At 42.9% G+C, this 21,463-nt stretch overlaps 1 protein-coding gene across 1 annotated transcript; it reads left to right on the forward strand.

The window, feature by feature from the left end:
* The first annotated feature begins 1,051 nt into the window (after positions 1-1,051).
* CSRNP1 (cysteine and serine rich nuclear protein 1) lies at positions 1,052-21,127 on the forward strand. Its single transcript, XM_032800824.2, has 5 exons — positions 1,052-1,252; positions 10,386-10,584; positions 13,466-13,725; positions 14,801-15,097; positions 17,011-21,127. Exons 2-5 carry the CDS (start codon positions 10,410-10,412, stop codon positions 18,019-18,021), a joined length of 1,743 nt encoding a protein of 580 aa, XP_032656715.1. The 5' UTR covers positions 1,052-1,252; positions 10,386-10,409; the 3' UTR covers positions 18,022-21,127.
* Positions 21,128-21,463: the final 336 nt, after the last annotated feature.

Genomic DNA, 21,463 nt, shown 5'->3' on the forward strand with positions numbered 1-21,463 from the left:
TGTCCTTCCTTTTATCTACCAGTTGTCTGCTGCTTTCCACCCTTCAAGTGGCTGCCTTTCATAGATATTGTACATCTATTGCTTGTAAAATACCATATAGCACCTTTTGCCTGTGGCACCCAAATAGGGTGACCAGATAGTAAGTGTGAAAAATCGGGATGAGGGGGGGAGTGCGGGGTAATAAGTATCAGAGGAGTAGCTGTGTTAGTCTGGATCTGTAAAAAGAAACAAAGAGTCCTGTGGCACCTTATAGACTAACAGATGTATTGGAGCATGAGTTTTTGTGGGTGAATACCCACTTCGTCGGATGTATGCATGCGTCGGATGCGGGGTAATAGGCGCCTATATAAGAAAAATCCCCTAATATCGGGACTGTCACTATAAAATCGGAACCTCTGGCCACGCTACACCCAAAGGACTCTGTAATGTTGGTCTTGTTGATGTAACACTTAGCATTTTTTCAGCTACATAGATCTTGGAACCCTTTATCACAAAGTTGGACAGGTATAATTGTCCTCCCCATGACAGACTGGGAAACTGAGGCACGGTGCCGAGATCAACTGCCCAGGATCAAAGGACCAACAGAGAAGGGAACCTAGCATCTGGATATCCAATCTCCGCATTTGGTCAAACCAAGGCTCTGTTAGGTGACATGACGTCAAAGGTCACTCAGTTAATCAGGAAGGGCATCTGAGCTAGAACCCAGGAGTCCTGAGTCTGAAGCCCTTCCCGCCCCCCGCCCCCGATTGTTGTTAGGTGTGTACCATGTTGTCCCCCTGAACACAGGAGCCCTTGATGTCAGTCGGGGCCTCTTCCAGCAGCCAGACACTGACTCATTCTCTCCCCTTTCCCTGCTCCTTGTAATTTCTCTCTTGGACGGGAGGTAGGACTCGCTCTGCTCCCGGGCTGCGCCGAGGGAGGGAGCAGGAAGCAGAGTGTGGGCTGGAGGCAGGCAGGGTTCTGGCTCCGGCTCCCTTGTCACCGCCTGCGTCAGCGCCCAGGAGTTTTCCACTGACGAAAAAGGGCAGCGCTGCTGCGCCCGGAGGAGGAGGGAGGCGCAGAGCCGAGCCAGGCACAGCCAGTCCTTCCGCAGCTCCAGGCACAGCAGCAGCAGCTCGTCTAGACGATGCGAGGCTGAGCGAAGGCTCCGTCCTGCCAGCTGCGGAGCCCGGAGCCGATCCGCCGGGGCTGCTGGCGCCTACTCGGCGCCCCGCCGTCTCCCTCGCTCGCCGCCCCCGGAACCCAGGCGCAGGTAGGTGTCTCCGGCTGCTGCTCTCTCGGGGGGACGGTGCCTGGCTCCGGAGGGGCTGGGGGGTCGGGGTGACTTTGGGGAGGGGGAAGGTCTCCGGGGCTCGGGCTGGCTCCAGCGCAGCTGCAGCTCTTGGGGAGAGGAAGAGGGAGCAGCAGAGGCACCAGAGCGGGAGGGGGGCACCCAGGGCTAGAGGGGGCGCTGCGGGAGGACCCGGGGAGGGGGGCGTACCAGAGACGCCCCGGACTGGAGGGGGGCGGGGAGCTGGGGAGGGGGGCGCACCAGAGACGCCCCGGACTGGAGGGGGCGGGGAGTTGGGGGCGCAACCGAGATACCCGAGACTGGAGGGGGCAGGGACCTGGGGGGCGCAGCCGAGATGCCCGGGACTGGAGGGGGCGGGGAGCTGGGGGGGCGCAGCCGAGATACCTCGGACTAGAAGGGGTGAGGAGCTGGGGAGGGGGGGGCGCACCAGAGACGCCCCGGACTGGAGGGGGCGGGGGGCGCAGATAACCTAGGGGGGCTTGCACCCGAGAGCGGAGTAGGGGCGCCCCAGGCGCACGGCAGGGGGAGCTGAGTCGCCGGACGGGGGCGCTGCCGAGACGCGGGACCTGGGAGCCGGGAGAAGGGGGCGTAAAGTGGGCGCCGGCTCGGGACCTCGCATGGGAAAGGGGGGGACAGGCCAGTGTCGGGGGCTGGTGTGGGGGCGGAAATGCGTTGGGGGGTAGCGCCCCCTTCCCGTCGGGGTGGGGAGCACAGTGCGAGATGGCGGCGGGGGACTGGTGCAGCCGCGCGAGGGTCCCTCGCCGGGGTGGGGGGTGTCATGGTTCCCAGCGTTACCGGTTGCCCCGGGGGACGAGGACGGGGGCGGGGGGTGTCCCGGCCCTTGCTCCCCGTACGTGACTGCGGAGCGCGCTGCCTGCCCAATAACCCGAGCCCCCGATTGTACAAGGCGCTGGTGGCCCCAGGGCCGTGGTCAGTCACATGTAGCTGGCAAAAGTTCCTCTCGCTCACAGCGGCTGCACTGAGAGCCGTCCCGTCCCGTCCCGTCCCCTCCCCATCTCCTGGAGTGATGGGCAGCAAATCAGTTCAAAAGAATTAATTAAGGAGCCCAGGTCCCCCCCAGCCCGAAGAGATAATGATCTCTGGCTCCATGCTGGGCTGTCTCTTCTGAAGGGAATGCACATTCCCTCTGGGCAAATTAACAAGGCAGGGGATTTCTACTGCTTTTAAAGAATTTGATGCCTCCTTTTCTCTTCCTTCCGTGGTCCCAGGCGGACACTAACATTGTTTCATCCACTGAGGAAATTAAACTGAAGGTTTTCCATTCTGTCACATAGACTGCTGCATAAGATCCCTTCCCAGTAGGCAAGCTAGTGGAGATGCCTTTGGATGTAGTTTTCTGCCCTTGACTCACGATTAAAATCAGGTTCGTTTCTAGATGCCCAGGTGGTGTCTGAAATAGCTTCAGTATTCTCACATCAGTGGCAACAGGAGAAAAGCAACCAGAGCATTTATTATATGGCATTCCTTAAGGATATATTAATGCTGCTCATGCATCAAACTGGTTTCACACTATAAATGTAAATGTAGAAAATAACTTTTCATTTTGGTGGTGACACTCAGTTTTGTCTTGACAAAAAGAGCCTAATGCTCTCCATGTTTGAAGGCTGCAGTTTGAATTTTCTGTTGATATTCGAAGAAATGGGGGCACTTGATAGTTATAACGCCCAAATTTGCAAAACTGACAGTATTTTTCCATTGCCACAGCAACACCTACTGGTTTAGAGACAAATTGATCAGCTGCATTGTCCTGCTGTCCAAACACCAGACAGGGAGGTGCTTTTACCCCCACAGCCTGTTACTTTTTCTGTGAACTGTATGCAAATCAGTTTCATCTTCCCAGAGCAGTGGCTCTTGTCTTAATTTTTTAAGTAAACAATCTGACTTTTCTTCAAGTTTATATCTGGATTAAAATGGTAAAGTTTCATGAATGTGTATTTTCCCCCTCAGACCAAACAGGTTGTCTTTAGATTGTATGTCACACCCACATTATACAATCTAGTCTTAGAAAAAGATTGATATGCATGAAAACTTTTTTCTAAAGTAATGATGTCCTAGTAAAATGTCCAATTAAAAAAATCATTGGAATCAACAGAAAATGTTTCTAGCCATCTACAAATGTAAATATGTAGTTATTTGTTGCATTGAACTAACGAGTCATCTAACATTTTACAACTGGAGCTTTTGCTAAGCAATTTTAAGTGAAGCCATCAGGGTTGGGAGGTTTGTTTTAGGATCTGGTAGATGTGTGTTTCATTCTAATAGACCATACAGCTGCTGGCAAGCCTTTTAATAATTTAGTGCAGGAAAAGTGTGCACACATAGGAGAAAAGGTAATGTACAGAGTGTACCTACTCAAGGACAAATATGGAAACCTGTTGTGAATTATTCATAAGGGGTAATCAAATAGAGGATTTTCCTAGACAAAGTGCACACTGTATTTTCATATTTGTTATAGTAAGATCCCTGTCAAGTAGACCTGGAAGTTTGATTTCTTAGCAGCCAGATTGGATAATCTCCTATGTATTTTGCTGTTTTTATTTACCTTTCCAGTTGTGAACAAGAGATAATGGCATGGTGGGGAAAGTACAGGCTTGGCTTTTTGAAAAGTGTTAGAGAAAGTTCTTAAATTCTTCCTATGAAAAATATTTTGGCATAGGAATAAACTTGCACTATAAACTGATTCATGCTTTTATTCTGTGGCACTGACTAGTTCAGTTTTTGCTGTTGCATGGTAGGCAGAGTCTATTTTTACCCAGAGTAAGGTTATGAAACCATACCCAGCTGGGTTAAAATGATCTAGTTTGAACTGGAAAGCAAGGCTTGTGTTTCTTGGAATACGGTCTGTGAGGCTGGTTATCCCTTGCTTCTCACTCCATGCTTGAGCAGGAAACTGGGAGGGAGACAACCTTTTTTCTTGCACTTTCCTTTATAGGGTGGTTCTTTTTATGGTAGCTTCCTCAAAATGCCTACATCAAACCTGGTGATATTATAAGGTGAGACCATGTAACAGCGTGCTATGGAAACCACTCAATATCCAGAAAATTAAAATAGTTAAATGAATGGATGCTCAGTGAATCAATGCCAGGAGAATACTGATTATTAAGTAATCTAGAAGCTTCAGTGAAAGCACCTCTGTTTTTAGATATCTGATATTCAGATGGTTAAATTAAAAGCTGTACTCTATACCAATTTTTGTTAATGCTAGATACCAGGGTCATCTGACCTGCAGTCAACAGAGGCATGTAAATGAGTGCCACCTAGTCTAAAGAGAGACTGTAAAAATTGCACTGTCTTACTCCAGACTTGCTCTGTGAGTGTATTCAGTGTCCTTCCCAACTAAAATACATGGTGGTGTTTTTAAACTAATATTTGCTCTCGTCAGACATGCAGACCCACCATAGCCCTGGGGGACAGAGCTGGATTCTAATGTGACTCATGGATCAACAGAATTGCTAACTAATTTCCAGTTGCAGACTCTTTGTTGTTATTGATCCATGAGCCAGAAAGAACCCACCTAGACTTTCGGATTCCAGGTTGCATGCAGAGCTGGCATCTTTTTACTTGTAAATGGAACAGATTTGATCTGAAAGTTACTGAAAAACAAATATTTAAGTCCATAACAACATTTTTACGAAGTTGCTTTTCAGAGTAGAGCTGCACTTTGCACAAATCTTGAATTCCTTCATGCATTGGCTCCTCGGACATGAAACCAAACTTTAAAACGTCACTGCAGACTGATGTCCTTTCTGATGCTCTTTATAAGCATGGATGTCCAACCTGGTACTAGTGAATGCAGAACCTACAGCAACTGGATCTAGTATAAGAAGTTTCTGTAGTTTGACTTGGTTGATTACCTTGCAACCCTTCAGTTGTACAATTGCATATAACAGCTATGAAGTAAAAATGCAAATAGTTTATATTCTGCAGTAAAATGACCAGCAACTTGCATACACAAACATAATTTATTGTGGGGTTAGTTATAAATAGACTAAAGGAACACTATTGTTTTTGGTTGCTTTTCCTCTGGTTGACCAAAGAAATGCCAAATCTTCTTAAATCTAAATTACTTGAAATATTTACTGTTTACATGTAGTCCAAGAGTAGGATAGTTAAAACATTAATTCCTTGCATTCCAGTGTACTAGGGCTTTGCCTTGCGACTTGCTGAGTGCCAGAAATAGGATTTAGCCGTTTCAATTCCCCTTCCCCCACTAGACATCCCCCCTCTGCCCCAAGTTTGATGCTCAAAAAAAAGAGAGAGGAATGCACATCTGAGCTAAATATTTGTTAGAAAGTATTCCCAAGATAGTGGGAGTTGCGGTGCTAGTGGAATTCCTGCGGGTTTCATCCATCGCATTATGTACTTGTTCAAAAACCTGTTTTCAGTAAAATAGATGAATAAGGAGCCTTAGCCAAGAACAGAATGTCTTTTTTGGCAACCAAAAGGGAGATGGGATTATTTTATTTCAGGTTATGTATAAAAAAAAAAAGTGTATATGGTATTTGCAGACTTTGAGAGTGCAAGAATAGGACCCTTTCTCAAGCTGCTCTGTAGTTTTGGTGGCTTATTCTTAAAAGCATATTTATGTCTGATACAGATATTTTAATTGTGGAATTACTGCAATTAAAATATCCTCACTGGGCATAAATTGGCATTCAGGTTTTATTGGCTGATCATTCAACAGGCTGAGACATCAGAGTTTCAAGGTGGTGTTCAGATCCCTGGGCCGAATTCTGCTGTCACAGAAAAGTGATTGGCTTTACCTCAAATGTTTAACTCTATTCTGTAGGATTTTCTTTTTGGGTGGGTGCAACCAGACGCTGAGGATGCAGCTTCACTATATCTGTATAGTTCATGAAAAAGTTTTTAAAACTCTATCTGGGGAAATGTTCCATCTTGAAATCAAAAACAGAAAAGGGAAAAATGCTTTGGGTAAGGGTGGGAGCAGTTTCAGTAAAAGCTTTTTGCCATTAATCAAGAACTATGTTTGCATGATCTCTACTTATGCATTGACAATGCAATAAAATATTTGAAATAACTTTGTCATGCTGTAGTGGGTTATTTTTTTCCCTAAATGTTTAGCTCACTTCATTCTTATGAAGAGAAGTGATACGTTTTTTTCCTTCTTCCCACTCTTGGGGGAAAATACCTTATGCAGGGTGAGCATTTTATACTGGACTTCATTCCATTAGGTAATCCAAAATTACAGCCTACCTTGATCATGGTTTTGTGCTTCAGTCCAACAATCATTAAGGCCATCTGTTTATCTGTAACATGATTTGCTGTGTCCTTATAAACAGACCAGTGTATGTGCCTTATTCATGTGTTCTCTGGTCAGTGTTGATTTTCACATTGATACTTTCCCACTTTATAATGAGCCCACTGTCAACAGCCATTTAGACCAGCCAACTTTGAGTGTCATCTTGGAAGTGCATGTACAGGCCAATTAAACGAAATAAAAACAAATGTAACTTGTAAGCAATCAGGTATGTTGTTGTAGCCTTTGCTTTCAGTATTTCTAATGTGCCACCTTTTTGCCTGCAAGTGAAACTGTTGTGGTCTTGGTTCTCTTTTATGCCCAGTGGTAGCCTGTCAGTACCACCAAACTGCCAAACGTATCTCTTGAGGCGCAGATTAGTGACTGAGCAATCAGGGAGATGGAAGAGAGGCCAGAATTTGGCTGTTGGTCAGGCGGGGTTGGAAGATGGTTGTGGCTGATTCCAGTGTAGGTGGTCTGTGAGCACAGATTTCAAAGGTAACACTCCTCCAAAGCAGTAGTTTACATTGTTCGGGGAGGTGGGGGGGCAGGGCTTTGCTTTAAGTGAGCATGACATGATCTATGTTATTTCCTTATTTATCTTTTTTGTAGTGCGACCTTGACCATTCCACAAATTTCCTGTGTTTGCTGCTTGACATCTGTCATAGTAGCCATTGGGCTGGCTCAGATGGCACAAGCAAAGAGAGGGGTTACTTTTCTGCCTGTTTGTTTAAAATGTGGGATCCCTTGCAAATGATGTAGCTGTAAAGTCTGCATGTTGGGGTGGAAGGTGACTGTGACGTAAGGAGCAGCTGTCAGGCTGCATACACATGTATGCTTTACAAATGAGCTGTCCACAAGCACAGAGGCATGAGAAAGTGAAGAGTGATTACTCCTTAACACGACTGGGGCTGCTTTAAATTACTTCCCGCTCCACCCCAGTGCTCTGAAATAGGAGGAGGGAAATCAAACAAACAATAGAGGAAGGAGTAGTTGAGTCTAGCTCAGTCACTCCTGATTTTCCAACGATATCATTGGAACAGACTTGTAAAACGGAGCTGAATACAACCTCAGACTTCTGCACAGAGCTTCTTTCAACCCCCACCCTGAGAAGATGGGTGGTTTTTGTTTTTTAAGCTGCCAAGATCATTTTGTAAAATGGGGGAGAAAGCACATAAGTACAGTGAGAATTTATACTAACAGCAAAGCTTCCATGTGGTCACTGTGGAGTTCTTGCTGAATAGCTCAATGGAAAGTAGCAAAGGGGTTAAGCCAGGTGTCAGGTAGTACATGTGGTGTTACTGATGGAAGAGATCCAAATCCACCACCCTCCCATCTGTTTTGGATTAAGGCCAAAAAAAAACAACTATGGCTAAACCACCTGCAATGTTAGTTCTGTCTCCTTGTCATGTTAGAGCTGTCAACAAAGAGTGTAAAAAGAGGCTGGGGAAACAGTTAGTTTTTCCCTAGTATGAAAATACTGTATGAAAAATGCTCTTTAGTGAACCCAATTTCAGATTAGAAAGTTGCGTAGCCTAGTGCCTTTGAAGCCCCACTAACAGACATGCTGCAGTAAATGATTAACTTTCTTATAACCAAAGGGCCATTACAGCCAGCAATTTTTAACCTTTTAGAGACTATTGTCTATGGAAAGCTGTTTGTCAACATAATTAATTAGTGTTTGTATAGAGCTTTGAAGATGTAAAGAGCTATATAGATGCGCTAAGTATTCTTATGCAGTGCCATTGAAATGTTAAAATCCCCTCATGAAAAGGTTTTGAAATATGCATTTTTTTATTTTATTTTATTTTATTTTGCTGTGTGCCCACACTTGACAGGAGCTTTTAAAGAAGAATTAACAGACTAGACATGCAAAGGAAAGAGGTAGTAATACAATTATGGTCACAAACACGTGTGCTAATAGAAAAGTCTAACCTTGATTGGGGAGGAGAGTTTTTGGCAGTCAGGTATAACACTGGGCTTTGTAAGATTGCAAGCCTGTTTTTAATACATATCCAACACGTCCTTGTGTTCTAAGTTAGCATGGCGTTAAAGGATGCCTTTGGGGTTTTTTTAGAATTAAGGATGTTAAATGGAACAATCGTGTGAGATCTCTGAATTCCGTGCAGTTCAAGTTCTGTGTAACTTGGTAATAAGCAGCTTGGTAACCGTTAGTGTCCATGACCAAGGTTCATTCACTAGATGTTTTCTAACGATTCTTAAACTGTGACATTTTGTATTTTAATTGTCGACCTTTTTTTGTAAGGCGTCTGGAAAAGAGAAGGGGGCAGCAGCCTTCTGCTCATCTTGCTTCCCATGTCAGCTGTGTTTGGCTGTGTGGACTTGGGATCGAGTTCCATTCTTACCATTCAGCGACACTTTCTGATAATAGCCTCTTAGTTTCATAGGCTGCTAAAATTGCTTACTAAGAAGCAGCCGTTCTTGTGTCATGCCAAGTGACTGGAGCCCCACTGTGTCATCCCTCCGTCAGTAAGAGTGGGTGATTCTCATAAACTGCACCTATTTCCTTGCCAAAGGAAGTTTCTGAACTCTAGCTCTGGGATGTCATGATTTGTAGCCTCACATGTTTGTTACTGATAAATATACAAATGCGCTGGTTTGAATCATAGTGAGTCATTCTTCCAGTAATAATCTTGTTGTGATGTCTGGTTACATGCTCACCCACTTCAAACCTAAATACACCATTGGTGATTTCTATCAAAATAGAGAGGCATCCAGGTTGTTGTATCTAGGGTTTTCTAGGGAGAAAAGATCTGTAGTCCAAACAGAATTCTCCCCAAAAGTGTTCTGACTCAGTGCATTCTGAGCTGTAGAGTAAGTGATACGATTCAGTTAGTATATTATATGCAAAGTGTAGTGTCTTTTTGTTGCAGGAAATTCTTATTCTAAAGATGCTAAAGGATTAAATGTGAAGTTGTTTGGTGGGTTGAAAGTTGGAAAAGGAAATTTATGGATTTCTAAATTTTGTTCAAGTAGAGACTTACTTTTTTTTTTAATTAGCTCTATTGCTTTTAATTGGTACTGTGTGTGATATATAACACAAAATAAACGCATGGTTTAGTGAACAGTGGGCTGAACCTGAAAGAAACTGAGAGGAAGGGTTGTTTCTTGCATTTGATATATTTGTATTTCAGTGCTTCATTTAATAAGCCCCCAGGGGACTGAAGCAAGTAAATCATGGCAACGGATTGTTCTCAACAAACTGGCTTCTTTTTATAATTAGCAAGAAGCTAGAGCTGTAACTTCCTAATAAGTGATTTGGGTTAGGAGTTAACATAAAAGATTTACTGCACAAAATATAATACTTATTGTTTGTTAACATTTCTGTTGATAGAATGAATGAGAGAGAGAGAGTGTGTGTATGTGTGTGTGTTAACCTAGGGGAGAAGCTTGGATGTGTTCAAAAACCATAGCAGTTTAAGCAGTAACTGTTCGTATTATGGTGGAAATCAGGGGACAGCTTTCATAGATGTAGAAACTGAAATCATGGTGTGCTCCACCACCTATTAAGATTATGAGGGAACAGCCCTGCAAATGTGAGGTAGCAAATGTGTGACTTACAGGTAAGTGGCCTAAACATCTTTCCCTCTGATCTTTAGGTGCATAGGGGTAAATCTTAGCCACGTGCAGAGAGCTGGCACAGAAGCCACTGAAATGCCAGTGAAGCCCTCAAAATAAGGCTTAAGGGGTATTTGGTATTTGTGTTGGCTCCCTGCGCAGGAGCGAATTTCACCCCTTGTGAAAAACATCCATTGTCACCCATGCTTTATTTTTCTTTTCTCCCTTATTTTTCAGTTATATGAAAAATACCGAATCACCATGAGTGGAGTATTGAAAAGGAAGTATGATGAACTGGAGGATGATGCCGCCTACTGCTCCTCTTCCTCCTGCTCCCCCTTCTCCTCTTCTTCGGCCTCGTCAGGTTGGGAAACAGATGAGGAAAACTCTCCGGGAGACAGCAAGCCCAGCACTGCCTTACTCTCCAGTTTCACTCGTAAGTATCCCACGGCAGTATATGTTGTTATATCCAGATGGTGAGGCTGTATTCTCATGGAGTCCACATATGTGCAAAGACTTTGCAAACAGATTTTTAAAACATGGCACTATTACTGTGGCTAGTTATTACAGTCACTCCCAAGATCTTGGTAAACACTGATTTATTCATTGTGAACTATGGAATGAGTCTAAGAAGTCTAGTGCATATAATTTTATAAATATGGTCCATTTACTTAGCCTGCATTTTAAGGCTAGTTTTCTGCAACTGTTTACTCCTGTATTTTATAACAATTAGGGCCTTTCTGAATTTGCATAGAGGTCCTAATTTGCAAAGCTAGGAGCCTGAAGTTAAGTACCTAAATCTACCTTCGAGTATCTAAATGGGCAACTAGAGGCCTAAATGTTAGTTATAGGTGCCCATTTAAAAAAACAAAAAGTAGGGTACAAGTGATTAACCAATGGCTTACTTAGTTAATACAAACCACTTCAGAATGGTTTTGTAAGCAAACTGGAGAACTTGCCACATAATGTAACACATCTGACACATTGCTGGTGCAGACAAATGCTATTTTGTTTTCCTAGCAGCTACCACCAGTTTGGGTTGCTTTGGGGAAACACATAAGAACTTCCCTCGCTTGTTATCCAAAAATTACAATGCGTGTAATCTTCAGCTAAGGGAAATAGCTTTACCAAGTAAATTATACTTGAGCCCTGCGAATATCTTGCAGTTAAGGTCCACTTAGCAGACATATACAAACATGCGCTGGTCTGGGAAGGCATTAGAAGTCTTGTAATAATAAAGAGTCTCATTCTTTTTTGTCCTCTGGGTTTTGTGAAATAACAATGGCTTTCTGTATGCTCTGGCTTGATTAAAAAGTGTCAGGAATGAGAATAAATTTTTTTTGGGGGGGCGGGGGGATGAGGGGGAAGGGGAAGCAAAGTATAATTGTATTAATTTTATTTTTTGTGGGTGGGGTGTTCTGGTAAAGAATAAATATTTTTAAATGGTTAAGCCAAGACTACACAAAAATGCCGTACCGAGTGAAAAGATGTCATTAAAATGATGACAATGAGCAGTATGAGAGCTTGAAAGCTTTGCTGATGTGTTTAGCAGAAGCTGCTAACATAGCTGCACCTGTGCTCCTTTAGACTAAACTAAGAAATGTTTGTCTGTTGGTAAATGAGGCTTACTGTTAAAAGTGGGCATGACTAACTCCAGTTCTGCATTTCTCTAAGCTTCAGGGGTACCTGATCCCACCCCACCTCTGCAAACACCCTTTGAGTTTTTAGGTGGCCATTCCAATTCGATATACATAGTAGTTCTGGTCAGGGGAGGAAGGAGATGGTTCAGGTCTAGCTTTGGAATCCAGAGATCGGAGTTCAGAACAGTCTGCCAGTGATTCCCTTTGCAGGATCAAGTCACTGGATCTTTTTGAAGCCTCTTCCCATCTGTAAAATGGAGATAATTCTTCTGTCTCGTGTAGTTAGATTCCAAGCTCCTTCAGGACATTTACTGTCTTACTCTGTGTATACTGTGCCTAGCACAGTAGGGTTTGGTAAACTACTGATTTAAGCTAAACCAGTGTAAACAAGAGTTACCCCATTATAAGTGCGTCTGCACTAGGGCATTGTACCGGTATAGTTGGAAAGATGTAGAATAAATTCTGGCGCAACTTTTCATATACAGACAAGGCAAGTTTTTAAATTGCTGTTTTAGCTGAGAGAGTGAGATGGGAGGCCATTGTCATTGCAAAGAGATGTCCCCCCAGTAATTGGAGACTTTCCGCCTGCCATGGGAGGTCTGTTTATATAATTGTCAATGGTTTGGGCTCTAAAATTTTATTATCTCTTTGTGGACTAGGACTTCATCCACCTTCTATGAGAATCTAGCAGAGATTGTGGGGAAACAAGCTAATTTAGTCCTTTGCTGCCTGTTCTTCCTAACATGTTTAATGTTGCAGGAAAAGTAATTCCTTTAACCAATGTTGCCACAATTTTGCATTCCATTTTACATGTCCTGATAGGTGCAGGGCAATAGTGTGATTCTGGAATTACTCCTGTAGACTAGTAAATCCGATCTGTTACATATTTATATTCACACTAGACAATGCAAAACGAGGTATCTCTGGAGAGATTATATTTTAAACTTTCTAAATACATAAAGCATGTTATAGCAGTTTAAGATAAACCACAGTGTTATGTTGCCAATGTTTATATTGGGATCACCTGTATAAAGATTAATATCTTTGCAGCTGCTCTCAAATTAGTCTCCTGAGAATAAAGTACAGATTCATAGTTCCTCCCAGTGGCTGCAAAAGGAAGTACCATAAAAGCAGCTGTTGGTAATTGTGTGCTCTCCCATATAAGCTGCAGTAAGCAAACTATTTGCGGGTCTGCAAAAGAGAAATCTGAGTACATGCAAAGTACCCTAAAAGCTGTGATGCTAACAGCATATAGAGAGGACACTGAGGTGTTTAAAATCTCTCTCACACACACACACCATGAGGTGTTTAAAATCTCTCTCTCTTTCTCTCCCTCACACACACACACACCGTTTTGTTATGCTCTGCTGTACTTGAAGAAAATGTAAATGCTCTTGAGGAAATCAATGTGAGGAGGAGAAAAGCAGTTGCTTCTTAGCAAGACAGATCAATGTTCTTTGCTAGCAGAAATATATTGGCTATGATTTCTTGCACCACCTTCACCTGCCTTGAAATGTGTTTGCATATTACACTTTAGATCTGTCTGCTGAGATACTGGCCTAATAGTAACTTGTTGATTTATGTAGTCTTACACTGTTTTGCAGCTGTTAACATTAATGTACATCTGTTCATAGGAGAGGAATGTCATGTGCCTTTTTTTCATTTCTGTCTTTCTAGCTACATCCATCCTGAAGAAAACCAAGCGGTTAAAGAAGAACAATGTGGAGTTCGACCAGGTCACTGTGTTTTACTTTCCACGCTGCCAGGGGTTCACCAGCGTGCCTAGCCGGGGTGGCTGTACCCTGGGGATGATGAGCAAGCACAGTTCGTCCAGGCAGTTTACACTGGCAGAATTTTCAAAGGAACAGGAGAACGTTCGGCGAGAGAAACTCAAGGAGCGGTTAAAAGAGGAGAAGCTGGAGGCATTGAAATGGAAGGTGAGTAATAATATGTGGCATCATTTATCATTAGCTGGTGCAAGTCCTTATGACTAAGGCAAAGATTTTGTCAAGGATATTTTTAGTAAAAGTCACAGATGGGTCACAGGCAATAATGAAAAATTTATGGAAGCTGTGACCTGTCCCTGACTGTTCCTAAAAATATCCATGATAAAATGAGGAGCCTGAGCAGCTGTGGATGGGCTGGGAGCTCCAGGGCTCCCCTCCGCTGTGGGCTCTGAACTCAGGATCTTGGGGAGTCCCTCCTGCCCCTCCCCAAGTGGAGAGCTGCAGTGGTCTCCGGGCCACCTGGGGCTGTGAAGAGCAGCGGGCGTCCCCCCTTTCACCCATGGTGGCCGGGAGCTGCAGGAGGCCACCTGCCACCGCTGGTAGCAGGGGACCCCGCAGCTCCCAGCCAGGGGTGGCTGAAGTTACAGAGGTCTATGGAAGTCACAGAATTGGTGACCTCCGTGACTAAACTGCAGCCTTGCTTATGATTAGTTTATGGCCACTTTACCATTAGGGGCCTCTCAGAAGTCTAAGTATCAGTTTTGACATATCCAGATTCTCTAGAAACGTGTTCAAATGCAGATATGAGCAGCTCAGCTCTTCTGTTCTCCAAAAGTAAAGAAACTGAATTCCATTAATTTAATATAATTTACCAAGAGGAGACCTTGTTCCTGTATGCTCAGTGGCCATCTCACGTCTCTCTTGAGACGAGTAAAGATTTGCCCTGGTGTCCTTGGTCAAAATGTTCCACTTCCTACTTGAGCAGTTTACTAGGTGTCTGCCTCACCACCCAAGAAGCTGCTGCATTTCGGTCACCAGTTTTAGGTCACTATTCTCTGATTCTTCCCATAGCCGTCTCTTCACCTCTACCCCAGGCACATGGCAGACACCCATTTTGGAAAGGCACAGTGCAGTAATAGCCGGGGAGGGGAGGAAGGATGTATTTGTTGTTGTGGCTTAGTTCTAAGTGTGTGTTTGCTGGGACAGCGGCCTGTTGGCTAGGTTGAGATGCATTTCTTTAGTGTATTTGGTGCACTGACTCTGTGTTCCTGTTCTTTGGGCACAGCTGACTGTGAACGGCACGGCGGAGTCTGAGGAGGCCAGCCAGCTCACTACTGAGGACATATCTGACGATGACGTGGATGTGAGCAATGTGGAGCTGGAGGACGGCTTCTTCCTACAGCCCTACCCTGCCAAAAAGAGACGTGCTCTGCTCAAAACGATGGGGGTGAAGAAGATCGACAGAGAGGAGAAACGGGAGCTGCACAGCATCCGCCTGTCCCGTGAAGACTGCGGCTGTGACTGCCAGGAGTTCTGCGATCCAGAGACCTGCAGCTGTAGCTTAGCAGGCATTAAATGTCAGGTACGTGCCGCTCGCTGTGCCACCCAGGCTGTGCGTCGTGCCTTGCATCCATTAGGGACATTTGTGAGCGAGGCTGGGACTGAGACGAGGCTGAAACTTAATATCAGAAGGGTCCTTGCACAGACTGGAACTATGTACACGGCCAGGCTTTTTGGCAGCATCTGCAGACTTGACGCAAGCAGAAGGAAAAGCAGACAGGGAAGGTTAGCTAGCAAGGAGCAAGTGCAGTATAGATTAGGTTCTCCTGCTTGCAGAGCCAGATTGTAAAATGCACTAATTCTAACTTGCATTTAAAAAATGGCAACTGTCAAAGGGATGCTGTTGAAATTGACAGGCTGAGCTCTGGCTACTTGCCTTAAAAATGGTGTATGTGTACATATATTTGTGACCTATTTCTGAGCATAGAAAACTAGGCCCTTCTTACGCCTCTCAAGAGCATAAGATAAAATGAGGGTAACGGTATAGATAAAGTTCCATGATCTCTGCTGGACAGCCCCCACCTTGGGATGTCCAATGGGTGTTGCATTTCTTTGCACTCATGGGCATGTCCCAAGGCCCTTCTATTCTGAATGTTTCTGCAAATCCACCACGTGTGGAAATCTGTACTCCCATACTGATCACTTAAAGCAGGACTGATGCATATTAAATGTTCAACTGGCTTGCCAAAACCAAGCAGGCAGCTAGAGCAGAGAGCGGCATCAGAGGCACAAGCCCACAAACTTAAACAACACGTTTGGGTCTCATGTTAGGGCTTGATCATGTCCCTTTGCATTTCCTGGCTTTTCTTAGTTTATATCCCAATGCTGAAGTGAGGTCAAGCTGGGCTAACAGTCTATAGCATGTGATGTCATGCGTAGCTTCACCCAATCTTCAGAGTCCTCCTCCATTTTTAAAAACACTCCCACCCCCAAGAGATGAGTTTGGCGTGCCAACTTCAAGTTTCTGCCTGTAGGTAACTTCAGATTGAGTTGGCCTGTATCACCCTCTTGGTGTAATTCTGTTTAGGAATTCGTGTTCAGTTTTTCCTTGGAGCTGCTTGCCTCTTGAAGTACGTTCTGCGAGATATATTCCATGGATTTTGAAATGTTAATTCATTATATTTCATGGCTGTGGGGATAGAAGTGTGTGGAGAGTGTGCAACCTACTATACAGCAAAGAGTCCTGTGGCACCTTATAGACTAACAGACATATTGGAGCATGAGCTTTCGTGGGTGTACTACATGCATCTGATGAAGTGGGTATTCACCTACGAAAGCTCATGCTCCAATACGTCTGTTAGTCTATAAGGTGCCACAGGACGCTTTGCTGCTTTTACAGACCCAGACTAATACGGCTGCCCCTCTGATACTGTACAGCACATTTTACACATCTCCCTCTAGTGGCTGGTCCTCAGAGGGTGAATCGACCGCAGGTGCGAGTTACGGCAATTACTCGTTTACTTCAGACGGTAGAAGCTCTGCTTATTACCAGCCTGGGTCCTGGAGTCAGTCTCCAGTGACTGTCCCAATGGCTCTTGTTACATATGCATATGATATAATCAATACATAGCTATTTATATTATTTGTCCAACATTTTCCACACACACTTCCTTTGAAAGGATATATGCTTTACCCATTAGATCTTTTCAGCTCCTTTGGTCTTAAGTTGTACTGAGACCTATCCTTCTTCTAAAGAGTGTTTTGTTTTTGCCTGCTAGCTGGTATGCCCTGTTATGAAGATGGCTTCTCAGAATCACTGAATAAGGCCATTTCTGCTATATAGATCTTGCTATGCTGTAGTTTTGGGGTTTCTCATAGCTTGCAGTCACTTTCTTTTACATTATGCTGGGGTTTATGGGCCCTGTGCCTTACAGCACCTAAGCAGAGGTAGAGTCTCCCAAATCTAACAGTGTTGTCTTCTTTGCTTCCTGGCAGATGGATCACACTTCGTTCCCTTGTGGCTGCACAAAAGATGGCTGTGGAAATACGGAAGGGAGAATAGAATTTAACCAGGCTAGAGTGCAAACTCACTTTATCCACACCATCATGAAACTGGAACTGGAAAAGAACCAGCAGAGCAGCGAAAGGAATGTAGAACCCGAATCATCATTCCGGGACAGGCTCCATCAGTTTGGCTGTTCGGCAGGGAAAAACGTGTTTGAGGAAAGAGCTGTCCCACTGACTCCAGCCTTTCAGTTCAACATGGACCTGGAGACTGTTGGGGAGAATAGCTGTAGTAGTGATATGACAGACTCTTCGATTTCATCCATTCAGAGCGAGGATTCAGAAGAACAGTACGAGAGTGTCCCATCAGATAAGTCTCAGTCTGATATTGATGACGACGGCCTGGCAAGAATACTCCACTTCAATGATTCCGACATCGAAGACAACAGTAATAATTGCCAAGACAACTTGAGCTGTTTCCATCCTGCTGACTTCTTTAGTGCTAACATTGAAGACCAATGTGGTACAACTGCTGAAAAACTCAGCACTGGAAAGTACTCTGGCCATTTGTCAAACATCTCCGAATGCCTGGATGAAAATGCCAATCAGGATGCTGGTTGTTTTTTAGATGAAACTGCTGATACACACTGTGATGGGCTTTCTTGCTGCATGTCATCCTCTGCAGAGCAGTGCTCAAAGAGCTACACAGATCTCAGCCTTTCCTCTGACTCCTTGGATCTTTTTCAGTCATTTTCCGACTACAACTTGGGACCTCTTTATAACTCGTTAAAGGAATATGAGAACCTTGATAACTTTTCAGCATTGCAGTTTCAGTTACCTAATTTTCCTGGCTTTCCCCAGGCAGGAGACCAGAGCACCTGTTTCCTGGAGTCTCTAATTGGCTTGTCTGAATCTGTCCCAGAAACCCCAGTCCCTTTCACAGACAATCAGCTTTTAGAAGATGCCATTAAGTCATCACTAATGGAAACAGTGAAAGTTTAAAAAAAAGAAGGAAAACTGAAATTAAAACTGAAGTACTGAGCAAACTTTCACTGAAGGAGAAAATACTACAAAAAAGCTTTCTAAGCAGACAAATTATTTTTTGTCTTTATAGAACATGGACACTTTGAAATACTGCAGCTACAATCAGTTCCCTTGCTGTTTGTGCAAAATTTATAAACTTTCATAATTTGGAAAAAATAGACTTTCAAGTACGAATTTACCTGTGTTTTGTATAAAAAGACCTATTAAGAAATACTCCTTGTTAACATTGCCAGTCATACACAACAGCCCCTTCTAGAAACTATTCAGTGTTGCAGAAACTTTTTAAAACAACTTTTGAATCCATATTTATTGTGAAAAATGATTTGCATAAGAGTGAGCCTGCCATACTCTTACGTTTAAATCTGAAGAGGTTTACAGAAAAGATCCATACACTAGATCCATAATCATTTTCACCTATTTATTGCAAATTCCAGAATTTAAATAGCCACCGAAGCTTGAACTAGCATGAAACCTTATTTAAATTGGTAATACCTCAGATGTATTATGTGTACAATCATATTTTTTACATAATATATCTGTATTTATTTATTTTTTACCTTTTAGTACATGAATAGCACTGTGGTTTATTAATAACCTGGAAGTGCAATAAAAGTCTTTAGCAGCACAGATCCTAAAGACAACAACACTGTTTTTTAAACGAGGCGGAAAGGTATTAACTTTAGAGATGGTAAGATATCTTTTCCGTCTTTGCATAACATTTCTAAAAGAGCCTAAGCCAGGTGAAGTTGGGGGGGGGGAGGGGTTGGGGTTGGGGTTTTTTCATAATTAAAAACATCCTCTTGGTAGCTAAAAATGCTTTCATGGATGGGATTATACAATGTTGTGTGAGGTCCATAATTCTGCTATGGAAAACAACCCCCCTAAACTTGTCAAGAAATAATATGAACTAACTATATTTAAAAAAACTTTTTTTGTAAATTAATTTATAATTTTATTTAATCGCCTAAGGATTTGGCCATCAGATCGATGATGATCTATTATGGTGCCTGAATATGCAGAGGAACCATTAGCAGCAGCAGATGTAATGAGGAGGATGTTTCCAGCCTGTAGAACTTTGAGAGCAAAGCCGACGATAGCAACACTGCTCACGCTCCCGATTTAAGTGCTCCTTAGTACACTGAAGTGTCAAAGGTCTAACCATTATAAAACATAGTGGGCCAGACTATTTATATGCATTTTATAGGTAAAGTGATGCAAGTCAATTAGATGAAAACGAAGGTATTGGATTATTTATTGCTTTTATACGTTTTAGAAAAACCTAACATAAAAAAGTAAAGCTGAATAATTTGGAGCATCTTTTAAAAAAAAAAAAATAAGAAATCAAATAGTATCATTTTAAAGGGTATCAGAGGCCTTCTTAGGCACGTGTGTTTAAATCAGTCTGAAAACAGGTCACTGGCCATTACATATAATTGGACATAATCTGTATTTTAGCAGTACACTAAGTGCCTGTGCCAACAGTACTCATGTGTGTTGGTCTAGTTTGTATATCCCGGTATCATGGTATAAATCTACCAGCTTTAAAAATAGGTTTAAAAGATTAAATTCTTGTATGTGATACAGTGATACCTGTACTTGAGCAATAGCCAAATGGGGGCTAGGGAACATATTTTGTTCTTTTTAAAGCCTGGTGTACCTTGAGTTCAATGTCCAGCTCTAGCTGTTTTAAACAAAAGTGGTGCATGTAGCGACTCCATACTCTGAGTATAACCCCGTGGTGTCTGCTTTACTGACTAGGCTAGCATAGGCAGACTCCCAAGCAAGAAAAGATGGTGTCACTTTGACTGATTTTAGGCTAAAACAAAAACCCTTATGAAAAGCTGAGGCAAAACACTTCCATTGGCTGAACTATAAATCTAGCTGACTGTAGAGATTACAATGGTTTGTACCTGCTAGTTAATAAATGATTATTTGGTATTCTAATTGCCACGGCAAGCTGTTCACAGCTACCAGCAATTAGGAAATTCTCACATACCAGGAGAGCTATTTTGTCCATTGTAGATCTTTGCTTGTACTGAGCTGGTCAACTTTTAAATGGACATATAACAACACAAATTGAACTGTGACCCTTTGCAGCTGTGACTAATAGCTGGGTTTCTGTATAGCTGCAGGTTGTATTGCTCAGGAGTCCATTGGTGCTGTCTGATTTAACTTCATCAGACTCCACTGGCCTCTCTGGGACAGCCTGCATCTTCGCTCCTGGAGCCCCAGCTACCCTGACTGAGCCCCCAGCATTCCTTCCACACTGGAACCCTCACTGAGGACCCTGCACTGTGCTGTGCAGAGCAATGGTACACTTGCATACAAGTCTTACCTAGCAAGAGTTGCTGGATGGGACTTGACTGCCATGCAGGAGGGCCATTGTAGGTGAACTACTGGCAGATGGAGGATTTCAAGAATTTTTCTTTGTTGTGAAAATCCCATTCAATTATCTAATTGGTGGTAGTTTGTATTCTTCAGACAGCATCAAAAATACTGACAAAAAGTGTCCGGTACCATTCTCTATTTATTGGCACTAATGTAAGATTCTGTTTTAGAACATTCCTAGGTTTCTCTGCATATCTATCATTTTAAAGGTGAACGATGGAGATAAAGATTCCTGCCTTCATGGATTTTTTTTTTCTATAATTTATTCATTTTATTTGTGTTGGTGCCAAAAAAAAAAAAAAATTGGTTCTTTTTCTCCCTTCTTCAGGGCACTGAACTGTAAATATATATATTTTCCTCTCTCTGTATCTATGTAAAAAGTTGCCTGTTAAACAGTTTAAAAACTGGGTATTTATTGACACAAGCTGTAATTATCTAATGTATTGATTGAAACGCTTTGGTTTCAACATAGCTTTATTTTAGCTTTCTTTGTGTGTATATATTGTGATTATGTTGCTTAAAGGTACAAGTAAAAAAGCTTTATTTTTACCTTATCCATTTTCATTTGTTTAAAAAAAAAAAAAAGCATATTTGTCTACAGCTGCTGTCTGTCATTTCATCAAAGCAATATGAAGAAATTTCCATTTACACTCTCAATAAAACAATTTTGTTTGAATATGGTAGTGCCCCTGCCTTTTTTTCTGGCTATTTCAGTACAAGTGTTTGCTGAAATGTGTTAACTCATTCCAGTCAAAAGGTTTGTGAGTGAAAGCTACCGATCCCAGGCCAACAGTATCTCTTACCTTTCTTAAAACAGCCCAGAATTAGATAAGCCTTTGCAGATAATGGCAGGTCCTTTGAAGAGTGTATAAATATTAACTAGTCTTCATAACACCCTTGTGTTAATATGAGTACAGCCTCACTAGGAAAAAAGGTGCATTCTTAACTAATGTTCGCAAATGTGGTAACACAAGGCAAAATCCCAGTGGAGACCAGGTAGTTTGTAGTTTTA

The sequence above is a fragment of the Chelonoidis abingdonii genome, chromosome 2 (assembly GCF_003597395.2).
Source record: "Chelonoidis abingdonii isolate Lonesome George chromosome 2, CheloAbing_2.0, whole genome shotgun sequence".
Lineage (NCBI taxonomy): Eukaryota > Metazoa > Chordata > Testudines > Testudinidae > Chelonoidis > Chelonoidis abingdonii.